This window comes from Balaenoptera physalus, assembly GCF_965194825.1.
Source record: "Balaenoptera physalus genome assembly, chromosome: 20".
Lineage (NCBI taxonomy): Eukaryota > Metazoa > Chordata > Mammalia > Artiodactyla > Balaenopteridae > Balaenoptera > Balaenoptera physalus.
This window is the reverse complement of record NC_138901.1, coordinates 49,425,504-49,444,743: the sequence shown is the minus strand read 5'-3', so window position 1 is coordinate 49,444,743 and position 19,240 is coordinate 49,425,504. Positions and strand designations below refer to the sequence as shown.

Sequence of the window (19,240 nt, the reverse complement as noted above, 5' to 3'; positions counted from 1 at the left end):
ACCTAGTTCAATACACGTTATACCAAGAGACCATACATCTACTTTTCCATCATACTGTCCTTCATCCATGGCTAAAATTACTTCTGGGGCCATCCTAAAAAATAAAATGTCATTTAAATTAAAGTTAAAAAAAAGTATGCTATTTTTTTAAAATGTAATGACTATCTATATGGAGAACACCTGGTGTGAATTCCAGGCAATATATCTGGACATTAAGAATTTTTATAATATGAAATAAATGTATTACAGGTTGTGAGGTAAATATTTACCTTTGCATATATAGTGTGACTCATTCCCACCATGTGTCATGATCATGTAACAGCATCCTAAAGGAAGGATGCCCTAGAGCAGGACTGTATTCTGCATCTGTTCAAGTCTGCAAATTCTAATACTGTATAGCCTTTAGGCCAGTGATTCTCAAACATTTTGGTCTCAGGATCCCATCTAATTTTTGCTTGAAAGATGGAATTTTACCAATGGCATTGAATACCATCAGTTGTTTCCCTTGAAATGACAAACTCACTCTATTTATTTCAGAAAGTACCTATCACAATATCCAACGCTGAATAACCATAGCTTGTCAGTCTTTCTTTCAAATTAGAATAGTGTCCCATGACAAAAGTGGCTAGGGCAGCTCACAACTAAAACAATCACAAAATTATCAACTTTACAACCAACCAACAACAGGTGTCTTGGTGATAAAATGAAATGCAGGACTTCCCTGGCAGTCCAGTGGTTAAGACTCCACGCTTCCATTCATTGCAGGGGGGGTGGCAGGTTTGATCCCTGGTTGGGGAGATCCCACATGCCACTCAGCACAGCCAAAAAAACACAAAAAACAAAACAAAACCCCCCCAAAAAAGCCTACAAAAAATGAAACACTAATTCATGTCTTCAACTAGAGTCTGTGGTTCTTGATGATACTTTACCTTATACTTCATATGTATTTGGTATTAAGCACAGATAGGTACTTAGAACAGTTGCTGACTGCTTCAATAAGATTATTACCAGGTATCCCTGTGTGTGTGTTTGTGTGTGTGTGCACACGTGCATTTGTGTAAAGACATATAAATATGAACCTAGTTCCTGTGCTCCAAATACACTATATACAAATTAACCAATATGTTTACTTTATTATAAACTTTCAATTGTCAATGTGTTCTTTAAGATGCTGAAGGAAGTTTGAGAAATTATCAAGTTAAGAAAAGTTAAACAAGTAATCTGTTTTTTTATTGCAGAACTTACGAGGGCCTTTTTAATATCTAATATTCATCATTAATATCTAAAGAGGGGAAGCACTGAGAAATATTATTCACTCACAGAACCCTTTTTTATGGGGGGGACTCTATCTAAACTAGGGTTTTACATAGAAATTTTTGGTCATCTAGAGCAGTGGTCTTCAAATTTTTAATTCATTTATTTACCTTCAATGAATTTATAAAAACTATGTATCCCTTGTACACTTTTGAGTTGATATGTAAATTTTATAAATTTAATAGTTGCAAAGGATATAATGCATAGTATATGTATGTATATTGTGTATGTGCTTTAAAGATATTAAAAACTTGGAGTTGCAGAATTAGTTCATTCAATTTATTAAAAACACTGCCCTATAATCTAGTTAGCAAAATCAGTCTTCATGGTCATATCAGTCAAATCAAAATCACCTTCTACCAGAAAAAAGTCTGAATTCAATGCAAATAACATGTTAATGTGTCCCCACAACAACCATGTCAGTTATGAATTCTACACTAGAAGAAAAGAAGAGAAGGAAGATAACTGGGGAGAAAGAAAAAGCAAACGGTAAAAGGAACGGAAGGGAGATGACTGGAAAGGTACAAGGACTTGCCAAGAGTTTTGTCCTGACTCTTCAATATATCTGACAGATGCTACATCTTCTCAAATTGTTCCTCTGGTGTTGCTTTGAGGCTTTTACACCCCAGAGCAATGCATCACTGTAATATTCAGGGTGGGTTAGAAGCCTTTCTTTTATGAGGCAGGAGAAGGGAGATTTGAAAGGCAGGTGAGAAAGATGATGTAGTGGGCCTAAGACACAGCTCTCAGCATACACAGAGAAAGAGGATACATTTGAAAGTTGAAGATCTGGAAAATTATTCCCTTCAAACTTGCTGACATGAATAACGAATTATTTATGGATAAAATTAGATGATGTCCAGAATGTTTCAAAATAACTGAGGGGAGAGGAAGAAAGGGAGAGGTGAGTGCATAGGGCAGGACTAGCCATGGGGATAAAGTTGCTGGGCTGAATGAATGATATGTAGGGTTCATTATACTTTTGTCTAGTGTTATGTATCTTTGAAATTCTCCATAATAACAAATAAAAACCCAGAGAACTCCAAGTCCACTACCAGTCTTTAGGTACTCCTAGTCTGAAGATCAATGATATATAGTAAATATAAATCTAAAGAAAACACACACATTTCCACTTAGCATTTCTATCTTTTCCCCACTTGAATTTTTATTGAATGTTTCCACTCCCACACCCAATATATGATGCAGATAATCACAGGAAGGAAAATGTAGGGGGGACAAATTTTAAAAATGGGGGGTGTAAGGGGAGCACTCCCAATCTATATTTGAAACTAACTATAATGCTTAAAGTTAAAATGTCTAAAATAACATTATATTTTCAGGAAAAAGACATCTTAAAAACACACAACCACACATAATATCAATTATGAAGATCAAATCCAGATAAGATTATTCTTACCAATATGGCGTTCCCACAAAAGAATTGGCAGGAGATGCCATGGAAGCGGATCCAAAGTCAGCAAGTTTCACCTGGCCTGGCTCTGTCAGAAGGATATTTCCTGCTTTGATATCTCTGGGTTTAAGGAACACAGAAAATTACTTCTCTTTCCTTCACTGGGTTGTGTAAAAAAATGATAAAAATCAAATAAAAATTTGTAAAACAGAGAAGGAGAAATCAAAATAATTAAGTCCTAGGATAATCTCTCAATTGGGATGAGAATTAAGATCCAAATTAGAATACAAGAAATACAGAATTCATATATAGTAACAACTTTGTAAAAGAGAAGGCAAAATAGCAGTAAAAACAAGACAGAAAATCAGGTAATTAAAGTGTATAGTCTACATTTGAGGTCCTGTTTATTGGTACAAATAATGGTTTTAAAAATTAAATTTAAATAGCGGACCACTCCTTCACAATTTTAAGATTTCTGAGTAACCTACTTAATGTAAAAAAAAAAAAAAAAAAAAAAAAAAAAGAGAATTTCATGCCCCCAATTTTTAAAAAAGGATTATTCATATCATTTCCACCCTTAGGATATGAAATGAAAACAAACATATGGATAATGTAATATCCATGATCCCAGAAAATTATGGATATTTATAAAATGGGACTGTATGTCCAACGGACACCATAACATACACTTAACCTTTCAAAAACAGAAAAACTAAGTTCCCAAGCACTTGTCAATTCTTACTATTGTAATGGACATAACACTAAATTAATCTGTTTTCCTTCCATTTGTTTTTTAAAAATGAAGAGGCACTTTAGGGAATTCCCTGGCAGCACTTTTACTGCCTTGGGCCTGGGTTCAATCCCTGGTCAGGGAACTAAGATCCCACAAGCTGTGCGGTGTGAAGACCTTAGGTTATAATTCTAAATCTTCTATTCACTTACTTACTAGTATGTAAATTTCTCTTGGACCTTACAATCCTCATCTTAAAAAAGAAAAAATCATATTAACTCACAATTGACTCTACTATATAGTTTAACATGTATTGCCTGATTCACACATATAATAAAAAAATGCTAATTTCCTTCTAAAACAGGTAAAACCAATACCAATGCTAAAAATGCATTATAGAATGGCTTAATCTTACTATTCATTATCAAGGATCATCATGGATTAATACTCAGAGCGTAAAAAGTATTAAGTATCTTTTATTTATCCATATCATGGAATCAATGGAATAAATCTGGCATTATCAGTTACCAGGAAGACAGAAGATCTAGGTTTAGTTCTAGTCTAAATGCACCTGGCTTTGTAAACTTTGGGAAATTAGTCACAAATTGGGGCATCAGTTTCTTCACTGGTAAAATGAAAAAAGTAAGACTATATAATCCCTAATGTCTTTTCTATTCCCCAAATTAAATGATTCTACAATTAATTTCAATTAAATGTGCACAAATCTATAAAGTGCACATACAGGCATACCTAAGAGATACTACAGGTTTGATTCCAGACTACCCTAACAAACAGAATACACAATAAAGCAAGTCATATGAATCTTTTGGTTTCTCAGTGCATATAAAAGTTATGTTTACACTATACTGTAGGCTACTAAGTGTGCAGTAGCATTATCTCTAAAAAAACAATGTACATACCTTAATTTTAAAATATTTTACTGCTAATAAATTGCAAAACAATCATAATGGTAACATCAAAGATCAATGATCACAGATCACCATAACAAATAAAATGATGAAAAAGTTTGAAATACTGTGAGAATTACCAAAATGTGACAGAAACACAAAGTGAGCAAATGCTGTTGGAAAAACGGCACCTAGAGTCCTGCTTGACACAGGGTTGCCACAAACCTTAAATTTGTAAAAAACGAGGTATCTGTGAAGCGCAATAAAGCAAAGCATAACAAAATGAGGTACGCCTGAACTTCGGAAAATCCAGCAACATGTGTAGACAAAGATAAAAATTATCCTAAACAAAGAGATCAAGTGTACTAGTACGTACTTTTCAACATGGACAATCTAAAAAACCTGAGTTTATAAGAAATGGTTTTACTTGGCTATAACCAACAAAACTTTCAGGGTTAATAAGTTAATAATGTAACAAGCCATTTGCTTGTTAATATATAATAATTTTCAAAGTGCTTACCTATGGATCATGGTATGAGAATGTAAGTAGGCTAATCCCTGGAGAGCACCATGTGTAATTGCTGCTATTTCCACTTCTTGTAATGGCTTTTTGTGAACTTAAAATAAAAAAGTTATTTGAAAATATTTATTATAAAGAACATTTTTGTTTAAAAATACATACCTAATATATAGGGCAATTTTTAAAAACTAACAATTAGCAAGACGGGATTTCCTCCCAAAGATAATAAAATAATGCTATTGAACTTTACAACTAGTATACAGTTGTGCCTAGCTGTTAAAGTATATAGTCCACAGCCAATTTTCCTCTAAGTTAACAACATTAAGCAATTATTTGTTGATTACAAAAACAAAAGTAATAAAAGTTCTCCCTTTATTCTAATATCTTCATTCTGAACAGAAGGAACAGATTAAGCTGAATGACAAAGAATCCAAAAAAACTTAAGTCAAAATGAGAGAAAAATCACCTTTTTTATGCTATTATGTAACATTTAATGAGGATAGTGCATACTATGCAGAGAATATAGAAAGGTTACGATTTTTATTCTTTCTGGGAAATTTGTACATTATTTAAGAAACCTCTTATTGAATACTCATTTTATTTTGCTAATACTATTTTTTCTTAATGATTAAAGGAAACCTACCTTCTAGTAAATCTGAAGCAGATCCTAAACAATATTCCATTACAAGCTACGTGGGAAGAAAAATTATATAAGCATTAAAATATATTATTAAAAAGATTCTACTTGAGATAAAATAAATTCATCAAGGAGATCAAGAAGACAGTTTGAAGTAAAACAAACCCTAGTCACCATTTACCTTAAAAAATGAGTATTTATGTACCTAGTAATTTATTAAGTGCATATGTAAAGATAAGCTAATGATACATTAATCTTTTACAATACCAACATATAATCATTTGTATAAGATGTGTATTTCATATATAACTACTACTAAAATTATAAAGGAATATACATATTCTGTTACTATTAATCTATAGTACTAAAGCAATACTTTAGTAATTGCTAGGAAGCAAAAAACTGTCCTTTGGAACTATATATACAAAGCTTAGGTTACAGTTAAAGCAAACACAGAGCACCTTCTATGTGCCAGATATTATATATATATTAAAGCTAATTAAGGGACTTCCCTGGTGGTGCAGTGGTTGGGACTCTGCACTCCCAATGCAGGGGGCCCGGGTTCGATCCCTGGTCAGGGAACTAGATCCCACATGCATGCAGCAGCTAAGAGTTTGCATGCCACAACTAAGGAGCCTGCCAGCCACAACTAAGGAGCCCACCTGCCAAAACTAAGACCCAGTGCCACCAAATAAATAAATATTAAAAAAAAAAAACCTAACTTAATCCTCACAACCACCTTATGAGGTAGGCCCTATTACTATCCTTATTTTACAAATGGAGAAACATGAGAGACAGAGAGGTAATCTCCCCAATGTCACTGTTTTTTCTTTAACCACAGCCTTGTATTTAGGAGTACCGCCATCACCACCAAAATTAAACTGGATAAAAATGTACCAAACATTAAAAATCTAGGTTTAGGATACTAAAATGATAATTAACTGTGACTTATTAATTATGCAAAATAAGGGATCATTCCCATTTAAAGAAAATTTAGCCTCTCTCTTAAAAGATACAGTTATGCCCACAATGCTACGGTATTACTACCGTGTCACCTCAGCGGTAACAATGGGGCAAAATTAATCACCACTTCTTATAACAAAGTGTCTCAATTCTCTAGCGTTAGTATTATTCAGCCAAGGAATCATAATCAGTTCAAATTTCACCAGGACTCATCAGGACTTCACCAAGATCTTTGTAGTTAAATAGATTACAATATGTTTATGTCAAAGATAAGCTAGATTTCATCCTCAAGTAACAGGATTGCTTTCACAATGTTTGATAAACCATTTGAAGAATGATACTACTAAAAAATGTCAGAGAACATTTTACCATGTACCATGTAATATATTATTAAAAAGATTCTACTTGAGATAAAATAAATTCACCAAGGAGACCAAGAAGAGTGTTTGAAGTAAAACAAACCCTAGTCACCATTTACCTTAAAAAATGAGTACAAAAAATGTACATAAATGTCAGCTAAATCTCTGCAGTAAACTCGCAAAACATACATTCCCTCTCCTGCCTAGGAGTTCTAGGAAAAGCTGCTCTCCCTCTCAGAATGAACTAACATTTCAAGGTGTTTCTGCATGGGATTACACAACCATTTTGAGACATTCTTGAAATAATTAACTCTAAACAGAAACCAACTAAAATTACAGCAAGGGGGAAGCATATACCTACCCATGCTGTGTGCTCACGTAAATAGCAGCCTTTGTATTCTATACTGTTGGGATGTTTTATTCTTTGTAGAAACTTGACTTCCTTAATAATATCCTGCCATTTCTATGGGGAGAAAAAAAACGAATGAAGGAAAAAATTATGAACAGCTGCTTTTCCTGAGAAAGTTATATAAGAAAAAAAGTAATCAGATTAAGAAGGGTTATTGAGAACATTAAACTTCATTTGTAATATGTAAATATCAAAATAATAAATTAAAAAGTTATGTTCATATAGTTTATAACTCAATTACATAATTTATAAAATTATTTCATTCATGGTAGGACAAATTTTAGTTTGGTAAAACTTATCATCAATGAGTCTTATTAAAATTTTACAACCACACACCAAACATGCCGATGAAAACTATATACCATATTTAGTGATTTTTCTTCAAAAGTTCATCTTCCCTTCTTATTTGCAGCTTTTTGATGTATAATTTACATACCATAAAGTTCATCTATTGTGTTTTTGGCTTATGTGTTCTACCAAACGTTAAGGTTTTGTTTGCTTTTTAAATTCAAACGAAGATTTAAACCCATAAGTGCACACTTCCTAAAATAAAATGCTAGAGAACAATTAGTTATTATATGGGAAAGTTCACAGAAAAAAAAAAAAACAGTATGAAAACATTTCCCTACATATTTTACTAAGAGCATTCCTCAATGACACCTACCAGGAAATACAGATAAACCTTCAGCCATAAGCTACTCCGTGACAACCTTAGACACTTAGGCCATGTCCTAAACATAGTTACTCTTAAGAAGCAACCAGAGAACTCTAAAAATACTGGTTACCGTGTCTACACCCAGAGACTCTAGAGGCTTAGCAGCTGTGGGGTGAGAATGAGGAATCTATTTTTTGTTCTTGTTTTATAGTTTTTTCAACCTTTACCACTGACTTGGGCCATATTTCTAAAAGCAGGGAAACTGGCATAATAGGAAACTTTAAAAAATGTTTTGTACTAGAATGTAAGATCCATATATCACCGATGTTATTTCACAAGCCCTCAACAAAATACAGCAAAATATGTTCACAGTGTTTTATATAAAATGTATAAGATATAAGATGTTAAACTCAGAAAATGTTTCATGGCCTTTAAATTTCAAGTTTGAATGATATTTGAAACTTTCAAAAGAAAACAAAACCCCGCATTTTTCAATGTAAAAAAATTTCATGAAAGACGTTAATATTAGCTGTGAAAAGATGATGCCCTAAATGAAACTTTTTGTTCTAGGTGTAACTAATCGAACAGACACAGTACAAGTTTGCCTATGAAAGCTAGCTCTGAAGTTGTGCTACAGAATAGAATATAAATGAGAGTAATCCTATAAGAAACTGAGTTTTTTAGGTATCAAAATGATGGAACAGTGATATAATCATAACAGTGTTATCATATTCATAGTATGATCGTTACAAAAACAAGATTTATCATAAAATAAAGAGATTCCAAAAAAGTAGAAAACCAAAGTCTTTAAAAATTAAAGACTGATCCAGCAATTCCAACTCTGGGCATACACCGAAAGTACTGAGACTAAGGACTCAATAACCAAGAGACAGTAGGAACCTAAGCATCCACTGACAGATGAATGGATGGATAAATAAAATGTAGTGTTTTACACACACACACACACACACACACACACACACAGGAATATTAGCCTTAAAAAGGATGGAAATTCTGACACATACCACAACATGGATGAACTCTGAGGACATTATGTAAAGTGAAATAAGCCAGTCACAAAAGGACAAATACTGCATGATTTCACTTACATGAGATACTTAAAGTAGTCAAATTCATAAAGACAGAAAATAGAGGAGTGATATCCAAGGGCTGAGGGGAGGAGGGAGTGGGGAGTTATTGTTTAATGGGTAAAGAATTGCAGTTTTTCAAGATGAAAAGAGTTCTGGAGATGAATGGTGGTGATGGATGCAAAACAATGTGAATGTCCTTAAAGCCACTGAAGTACATACTTGAAAATGGTTATGATGGTAAATTTGTTATGTGTATTTTACCACAATTAAAAATAATTACATTGAAAAATTAAAGACTGACAGATCCTAGTTTTTAACAGTAGACTATATTTCATAAAATAAATTTATGCAATTAAACAAAATAAATATACTAAAAAAAACTACTCACAATATTAGTGAACTAAAGTATACTCAGTATAGTATCAATAATTGTATTTAAAAAAAATTTTCAGACTAGATATATATTGTCTGCTGATTAAAGTTTGCTTAAATCAGCCCTTAATGTCTGAATCATTAAAAAAATTACATCCAATATAATTTACTGTTAAATGCATCTTATTCTAGTTTACTCTTTTAGAAACTGATAAGCCTTCTATGATAAAGATAAAGTAATGTATTACACCACAGTTAAAAAATTAAAAGCAGGGGGACAGGTGGGCTTTTGGAATGCCAGTAATATGCTGTTTATGGCTCTAGGTACAAGTTAAACGGGTACACTCAGTTTGTGAAAGAAAATACACTGAGATATATTCTTAATATTCGTATACTTTTAGGTATGCTACACTTTTTTGAAAAAATTCCCAGCTACCCTCAATTAAAAACAGTATGTCTTTTTCTAACATGTCAAGAAGAATATAAATATTTCACCTACCTCAGTGGACTGCTTTCCACTATAAGACATTTTCTTGATAGCCACCACTTCATTGGTGCGCACATCTCGTGCCTAAAAAAGCAAAGAAAGAACTATTGTAAAAATTAACAGATTAAATCTGGGCAATAATTTATTTGAGAATAAAAGCATTTATGAGCTACCATGTCAAAAGGAGCATCAAAACTGCCTTTAAAGAACATTAATAACAAAAAAAACCCAATAACCATATAGTGAAACTTATCAAATCATCCAGGAACTGGTACTTTGGAAAGAAATATAAAGCAGGGTTTATCTTTGAGAGATCTAGTTAAGAGGAAAAACCAGAAATTTGAATAGCACTGTAACAGAGAGACAAAACAAGACTAGTATATACAAGCCTATGCTAATCAATTTTGAAATCTCAATGAAATGGACAATTTTCTGGAAGGAATAAATTACTAAAACTGATCTAAAGAAGAAAATGTAAGTAAAACAAACAATGGTGGCAGACTGAAAAGAACACCAATGAATTGTCTTTAAAATACTCTTGAGTGGGGAATTCCCTGGCAGTCCAGTGGTGAGGACCCCGGCTTTCACTGCCGAGGGCACGGGTTCAATCCCTGGTCAGGGAACTAAGATTCCGCAAGCCGCAAAAAAACAAAACAAAACGTAGGGACTTCCCCAGTGGTCCAGTGGCTCCGAGCTCCCAGTGCAGGGGGCCTGGGTTTGATCCTTGGTCAGGGAACTAGATCCCACATGCCGCAACTAAGAGTTCACATGCTGCAACTAAAGATCTTGCATGCCACAACTAAAGATCCCACATGCTGCAACGAAGATCCCACACACAGCAACAAAGATCTCACTTGCCACACGAAAACCCAATGCAGCCCAATAAACAAATATTAAACAAACAAATAAACAAATATAAAATACTCTTCAGTGGGAAATAGTTTTACCAGGTGAACTTTCCAGGATATAAGGGGGGAAAAAAAGGAAAGCTAGCCCATTAATTTTAAGAAGGCAGTATAACCCAATAACTAAAACCTCACAAACAGCACAAAATAGCAAGTTAGGTATCAATTTCACTTGTAAATATAGACAAGAAAACTCTAAATAAAAATTTTAAAATATTATAGAGCATTAAAATAATTTTTAATTTGGATAAAATACACTAATATATATAATTTTTCATTTGGATAAAATTACAGAAATGAAAAAGATTCTAATACTAGAAAAAAAATCTCATAATTTACCACAATTTTTTTTTTTTAAGTAATTTATTTATTTATTTAATTTATAGCTGTGTTGGGTCTTCGTTTCTGTGCGAGGGCTTTCTCCAGTTGTGGCAAGCGGGGGCTACTCTTCATCGCGGTGTGCAGGCCTCTCACTATCGCGGCCTCTCTTGTTGTGGAGCACAGGCTCCAGACGCACAGGCTCAGTAATTGTACCACAATTTTTAAAAGTTAAAGGGGGAACAAACAAACAAATAAATAAACACACACACACACACATATATATACTTATAAATGCTCAATAAATCCTGAAAATGCAGAAGTGCCCAACTCTAAATGTATTCAATTGCAAAGAAGGCCAAACTCTTAGGAAACACAAATTAGAAAGGTAATTCCTAAACATGATAAATCACCTCTATTGTAAACTACTGCTAATCAGGCTTAAGACTGCTAAAATGCTATCACAATTATTACTTAACATTGTTGAGGTAATTCTGAAAAAAAGGTAATAAAAATGTAACAGAACCACAACAGTTAACTAGAAAAGCCAAACTTTCATGTGTTAAAAAAAATGATTATATATTAAGAAGGCACATGAGACTAGCTGCAAAATATTTTAAATGGGTTCACTAAAAGTGTCAGAACCACCTCAAATCATCTGTTGGAAGAACTCATCTTCAATTCAGATTTTTAATGAGTTCCCAAAGATAAAATGTTCTAAATTAGATTATGGTGATGGCTGCAAAACTCTATATTTACTGACAATCATTGAAATGTAGGCATAAAATTGGTGAACTTATGGTATGTAATTTATACTTTAAAATTTGTTAAAAAAGACAGCACATATGTAAATTTTATCTCAATAGAGTGGCTTGGGGAAAAAAAAAAAGACAGTTAAGTGGGCCCTGGGAAACTTAATCACATTCCAATTTCAATTACCAGTGTACTGGTTAGGAAACTGGCACCACTTATTGTAATGGGTGAAGCGGATCTATCCACAGACGTCCTGCTTGAATATAAATTTATTTTTCCAAAATGTCCTCTGCTTATCTATCTATGAACCTCTTTATTTTAATCATGTCTAAACAGCTATACTGCACTCTTTTATAAGAGCTGAGATATAATTTACATGCCATACAATTCACCCATTTTAATGTGTACAATTCAGTGGCATTTCGAACATTCACAGATATATGCAACCATCATTACAGTCAATTTTAGGACTTTCATCACCTCAAAAAGAAACTCCAAATTGTTCATTTAGAAATGGTCAAACGGTAAATTTTATGTGTATTTTACAATAAAATTCTTTTCTTCATTAAAAAAAAAAAACCCATTCGGCCCTCAGCAACAACTAATCTACTTTTCCGTGTCTCTAGAGACTTGACCATACTGGACATTTCATATAAATGGAACTATGTAATATGTGGTCTTTTGTGACTGGCTTTTTTCAAGATTCATGACTAATGATTTAATCTTTTCATGTGCTCCTTAGCCATTTGTACATCTTTCTTTGAGAAATGTCAATTCAGATCCTTTGCCCATTTTTAAATTGGGTTGTCTTTTGATTGAGTTATAAGAGTTCTTTACATATTCTAGGCACAAGTCCCTTATCAGATATATGATTTACAAATTTTTTTCTCCTATTCTGTAGGTTGTCTTTTCACTACTTTGAAGCACAGAAGTTTTTATTTTTGATTAAGGTCAATTTATTTTTTTCTTTTATTGCTCATGCTTTTGGTGTCACATCTGAGAATGCTCTGCCAAAACTAAAGACATGCAGATTTACCCCTATGTTTTCTTCTAAGAGTTTTATAGTTTTAACTGTGACATTGAGGTTTTGATCCATTTTGAGTTAATTCTTCTATAGTATGAGGTAAGGACCTAATTTCACTGTTTTGCATTAAACAGCTACACTCTTAATTGGCCTAAGACAAAGCTTAATTTAAAAGTGGGTACACTAAATGCAATGAAGTATCCTGGATTAGATTCTAGAACAGAGAAGAAACAGTGGAAAAACTGGCAAAATTTAGTACACAGAATATAGTACGTAGTTTAGTTACTAGTATCCTATCAATGTTGATTTCTTAGTTTTGATAAATGTACCATGATTATGTAACATATTAACATTAGGGGAACTAGATGAAGAATATAGGGGAAAACACTGTACTAACTGTGAAATCTGCAAATCTATTATTTTAAAATACTAAATTAAACTAAAACGTGACTATTAAAATCCAAATGTACTAGTAATGATGATTAAAATTAAATGACCAAGTTAAAAGGAGATACGACTTTTGCTTATTCATGTTTTTAAAAAGCAAAAAGTAAAAATATTTAATGTTCACAAACATGTTTTTCCCTCCCTTCAGGAACACATATTGTGCTTACTTAGTCACCTCTAATCTAGAACAATTCCATAACCCCTCTTTGTCTTTCATGATACTGACATTTTTGAAGAATACACAGTGGTATTTTAGAGAATGTAACTAAATTTGTGCTTGTCTGACATTTCTTCAAGATTAGATTCTGATTATACACCCCCGGCAAGAATATTATAAGAGTGATATTGTGTCCTTCCCAGGGTATCATATCTGGAGGTATACAATGTGTTCACTCCTCATTGGTGTTACCAATTTTCATCACCCACTAAAGGTGTTGTCTGTGTTTTTCCAATGTGTATAGTTAAAGTTACTGTTTCCTACCTTGTATCTAACAAGGGATCTGTGGAGAGATACTTTAAAACCACGTAAACATCCTGCTCATCAAAATTTTCCCTTAGATTTAGCAAACATTGAAGATAATAGCCCAAAACAATCTTCACTATGATGATTACAGAATGCTCATTTCCTCCCCCCGCCTCTACCATTCCCTTCACATTTATCAGTCAGGCATTCTATTATAAGGAAAAGACCCCCCTTTTCAGCCATCCATCCATCCATCATCTATCATGGAAATTATGAAGTCCTATTTTATTAAATGGGTTATAATCCATTACTATCTTTATAATGATGTTCAAATTGTTCCAGATTTGGCCAGTGGGAGCCCCTCCAAGCTGGCTCCAATGTCTTTTTGACAGGCTCCATTTTTTTTTTTTTCTTTCTTTAAAGCACTTTTTAACTTTCTGGCACAAGGTCTTCTAAGGCTTATCATTTATGTTCCCTGCCCCCACAGCAAAATGAGACATCCCTCCAATAAGTTCTTGTTCCTTTTAGTTAGGAATTAAATTCAAGATCTGAGTGCTAAGTGTGCTCATTACTACTGGGTGTCATTACAAATACAATCTTGCAGCAGATGGAGCTAGGAGATGCACACACATATATGAGATATAATTATTTCATATTAACACTGTTAATTCCTATCCAATCAATCCCACAGGGTTCTTCCTTACCTTTCCCACTTCCGTATTTCTTTCCATATTTTCACAGTTAGGATCCTGACCCCAAACAACATCAACATTATTCATTACTCAGTCCTTCTTTTTTTTTTTTGGTCACACCACGTGGCTTGCAGGATTTTAGTTCCCCGACCAGGGATTGAGCCCCAGCCACAGCAGTGAAAACACCCAGTCCTAACCACTGGACCACCAAGGAATTCCCGCTCAATCCTTTAACATATAGTTTCAGATCCATCACACCCATACAAATATGAAAGAAGTCTATTAAGAAGGGTTCAAGATTTGCCTACAGTTTCCCTCTCCCAACCAGACTGAGAGTATACAGTTAAAATACTATGTACAAAAGTTACTCATATTAGTTCTATTTTTCCCCTCAATGTAGTTATGTCTGAAATACAGTTGGGTTCATTGTTCCTGTTTGCCTTTGATGTCAGTGACAACCCTCCCCCCATACATATTAATTTTAATTTTTAAGTATATAAAGTATTTATTATCCAAAGAGGTATATTCAAACAAAAATCATTCCATCCTCTATCTCTTCATATCCATTCCTACAACTATCACCATTTTATATGTTGAACTGTTGGTTGTATAATTTATCTAATTTCATCAAACTATATATTTAATATCTGTATATTTATTATATATGAATTAAACTAAATAAAATCAATTTAAAAAAATCCTACCAGCATATTGAATGGCTATTTTTCAGGGATTTTCTCAATGGGGTTCTTTTATTGAGCCCATTTCTAAGATTCTATGTATATTTTTCCTTTTTCTATATATTTCTCTATATTAGTGTATTTGGAGAGGAAAGGTATAAGCATAAACTCAGACAAAATTGTAAAATAGAAAAAGGGTTGTTTCTAAAATATCTATATCCTGGGTCCCTCTTCTCTATTTTGTGTCCAATCCAGAAATTAAACAAAAGTGAGCAACATGAAACACACACATACACATGTGTACACAAAATTCTACAAGTTATATACCTAAATGTTAACAGTAGCTGTCCGTGGGTAGTGAAATTATAGATGGAGTTTTTATTATTTTTGTCTCCAATTTATAATTGGGGTATAAACCAAAAGCTCAAATTGTTAAGAATTTGAACCATATTTTCTCAAGAGAAATAATATTTTATTATTAATAAATTACTAAATTTATTAATTTATTAATAAATTGTAGTTTCATTCCTAAGGTGCCCATAAAAAAGACTAAACCCATAATACTGCCAAAATATTAAACATCTGTATAACACTTGCTGTTTGAGGGGAAAAAAAACAATTTTTATACAAAGAAGAAATAAATGAGTGGCATTTTCCCCTATAGATTAAGAAAGGAATACTTAGAGATGTTTTATGACTTCAGAATAGTATATCACTGGCTCAATCTTAAAGTTACAGTTTTTAAAATAATAAAACATATTCCTTTACCAATTTTATTTCCTGGAAATTTTAATTTCTAAAGTGTATATTATTTTTCTGAAGTTAAAAAAAAAAAAAAGAGTCAACAGAAACTTACATCCTCCCCACTTTTTGGGAAAAAGTCCCTTTCTGGTTACTAGTGAGTTAAAAAAATTTTTTTTCTTTGAAATTATTTTAGACTTAGGGAACGGTGCAAATATAGTACAGAGAGTTACCATATACCTTTCACCCAGCTTTTGCCTAATGTTAATATCTTGCATAATAAAATTATCAAAACTAAGAAATTAACACTGGTAAAATTATTAACTACTAACTAAACTATAGGCTTTATTTGAATTTCACCAATTTTTTCACTAATAACTTTTGTTTTTCTTTCTCTGCATTGGGTCTTCATTGCTGTGCACGGGCTTTCTCTAGTTGTGGCGAGTGGGGGCTACCCTTCATTGCGGTGTGCGGGCTTCTCATTGTGGTGGCTTCTCTTGTTGTGGAGCACTGGCTTCAGCAGTTGCGGCGCGTGGGCTCAGTCGTTGCGGCGCACAGGCTCTAGGGCGTGCAGGCTCAGTAGTTGTGGTGCATGGGCTTAGTTGCTCCACGGCATGTGGAATCTTCCCGGACCAGGGATTGAACCCGTGTACCCTGCACTGGCAGGCAGATTCTTAACCACTGCGTCACCAGGGAAGTCCACTAATAACCTTTCTCTATTCTGGGATCCTATATTGCAAAAATATTTGGTTATCATGTTGCCTTTCTCTCCTCCAAATTTGCAAAAGTTCTTAAATCTTTCCTTGTATTTCATGTCTTTGACACTTTTGAAGAGTACAGGTTATTTTGTATAATGTTCCTTAACTTGAGTTTACCTGATATTTCCTCATAATTATATTGTTTATGGATTTTTAAATGAGAATGCCACAGGAATGATGTGTCCTTCTTAGTGTCATGTCAGAAAGGAGATAAATGATGTCGACGTTTCTGGTGATACTAACCTTGATCACTTGGTTAAGGCAGTCTCTGCCAGGTATATGCCTTGATTTTTCCATTTTAATTAATAAATATCTTTGGGGCTATATTGAGATTATGCATATATCCTGTTTCATCTCAAACTTTAACCTACTAATTTTAGCATCTACTAATGGATCTTGGCTGCAACAATTATTTCCCTTAGTCCTTCTACATTTAATAAAAGAAATTTTTAACCTTTATAAATATGTGTATATCTGTGTGTGCATGAGAGAGAGAGAGAGAGAGAGAGAGAGAGAGAGTGAGGAGTTCCTACTGATACCTCCAATTCCAATCCAACATACAACAGGGTTATTTCTAGCCTTCCTCATTTCCTTACTCCTAACTTCTTTCTTGGACATTAAGAAAACTGCTTCTCGAGATAAAGACGGCAGAAGAGAAGGACGTGGAGCACACCTCCTCCCACAAATACATCAAAAATACATTTACATGTGGAAGAATTCTCACAGAATACCTACTGAACACTGGCAGAAGATCTAATACAACTAAAGCTGCAAGAGCACCACGTAACAGAGTAGAATGAAGGAAAAAAAAAAAAAGGAATCAGGATGGGACCTGTGCCCCTGGGAGGGAGCTATGAAAGAGGAAGGTTCCCTCAGTCTGGGAACCGCTTTCACTGGTTGGGAGATCAGCTGGGACAGATAAGGAGCTTCACAGGCTCAGAGGAGAGTGCAGCAACCAGACTGTGGGAGGCAGAACAGAGAGAAACCAGCACAGATGGTCCTGGCCACCTCGCTGCACTTCCCAGACCGAGATGCACATCTGCTAGTGCGTGCAGGGGCTGAGTGCTGCAACTTGGGCTTCAGTGGACAGACCTGGGGAAAGGGCTGGGGTTGGCTGTGTGGAGATGGCCGGAAGGAGCTGGAGGGTGCTCTGGGCTGCAACCGGGGGTGTGCGCAGGATAGAGCCTGGGGCCACAACAGAAGCCACATAGTTAAACACACATGTAAAGGGAGGGGCGGGGCCCCATCATAGCAGCCTCATTCTCCAAGAGCTCACCTGAGCTCACAGTCAATGTGGCTCCACCTCTACCACCTCTGTGCTGGTGGGCTGTCCACATGCAGAAGTGGGGCTGAAATCTGAGCCTACCCTCAGGGGCTGTGAGACTGGTGGATTTACACAGCTACTGGCAGCTTTGTTAAGCTCTGTGCCTGCGGGACATCCCAGTGGATTACTGTTGCTTCCAAGGCTGGGGTGGTCCGGCGTTAGCAGCTACAGGCTTTGCGGGCACAGGCATGCAGAGGCAGGGCCAGGACCTGGGCTGATTCTGTAGCCCCCGTGGAACGTCCAGGTGCCTGACTTCAGTAGATCTGCCCTACTGGCTTTGTGAGCACAGAGCCTGAGGGATATCCAGGCTGACTGCCTGCATTCCCTTGACTGAGGCAGGGCCGAAGGTAGTGCCAACAACAGTGTACTTTGTGAGTGCACATAGCGTGACAGGCAACACCACAGAGTGCACTTCCTGGTGAACAGCTCCTGTAGAGGAATACTCAGTGGCTCCTCTCCCAGCAGAGGTGCTCCAGTACCACCTACCTCACATCACAGCTCAGAAACCGATTTGGAGGCTTCTACTACAACAACTGGGGAGCAGACCTTACCCCCGAAAGGGCTGTGACAATTATAGAGCAAACAGGCGGCCCCACTCAACATCCAGTGCAGGTTATCTGCTCACCACAACACCAATCACACCTCCTATCAAGAGGAAAAAAGCCACCACACACTGAAGAAAGACGTGGCAGGCATCCATATTAAAAACAGTCCTTGCACCAAAAATATCAGACTCACACAGGCTACACAAGGATGCTCCCACATAAAAACAGCCCTTCAAGACCACAGTAGATAAGGGTTTCTCCTAAATGCACAGAGTCAGAGAAATATAAGTAAAATAAAGAAGCAGAGGAACCACTCCCAATTAAAAGAACAAGAAAAATCTCCTGAAAGAACAAGCAATAAAACAGACCTCTCAGGACTTCCCTGGTGGCACAATGGTTAAGAATCTGCCTGCCAATGCAGGGGACATGGGTTCAAGCCCTGGGCCAGGAAGATCCCACATGCCGCGGAGCAACTAAGCCCGTGCACAACTACTGAGCCTGCGCTCTAGAGCCCACAAGCCACAACTACTGAAGCACGCGCGTCTAGAGCCCATGCTCCACAACGAGAAGGCACCGCAATGAGAAGCCCGCGCACTGCAACGAAGAGTAGCCCCCACTCGCCACAACTAGAGAAAGCCCGCGCACAGCAAAGAAGACCCAACACAGCCAAATAAGTAAGTAAATTAATTAATTAATTAAATTAAAAAACAAAAACAAAAACAGACCTCTCCAGT

The 19,240-nt window shown here is 35.2% G+C and overlaps 1 protein-coding gene across 5 annotated transcripts in view; it reads right to left on the bottom strand.

Annotated features, from left to right (window-relative positions):
- The window catches only part of TAOK1 (TAO kinase 1), a 166,257-nt gene that overhangs the window by 63,851 nt on the left and 83,166 nt on the right, over window positions 1-19,240 (bottom strand). For 4 of the 5 annotated variants that reach the window (XM_082442795.1, XM_082442793.1, XM_082442792.1 and 1 more), the window contains 6 exons: window positions 9,869-9,940; window positions 7,204-7,305; window positions 5,527-5,572; window positions 4,884-4,980; window positions 2,732-2,845; window positions 3-94 (listed from right to left, as the gene is read on the bottom strand). In XM_082442795.1, coding sequence (XP_082298921.1) covers window positions 3-94; window positions 2,732-2,845; window positions 4,884-4,980; window positions 5,527-5,572; window positions 7,204-7,305; window positions 9,869-9,940 — 523 coding nt within the window. Of the gene's footprint in view, window positions 1-2; window positions 95-2,731; window positions 2,846-4,883; window positions 4,981-5,526; window positions 5,573-7,203; window positions 7,306-9,868; window positions 9,941-19,240 lie in introns of those variants that run through there. The other variant, XM_082442796.1, reaches the window with a different exon arrangement.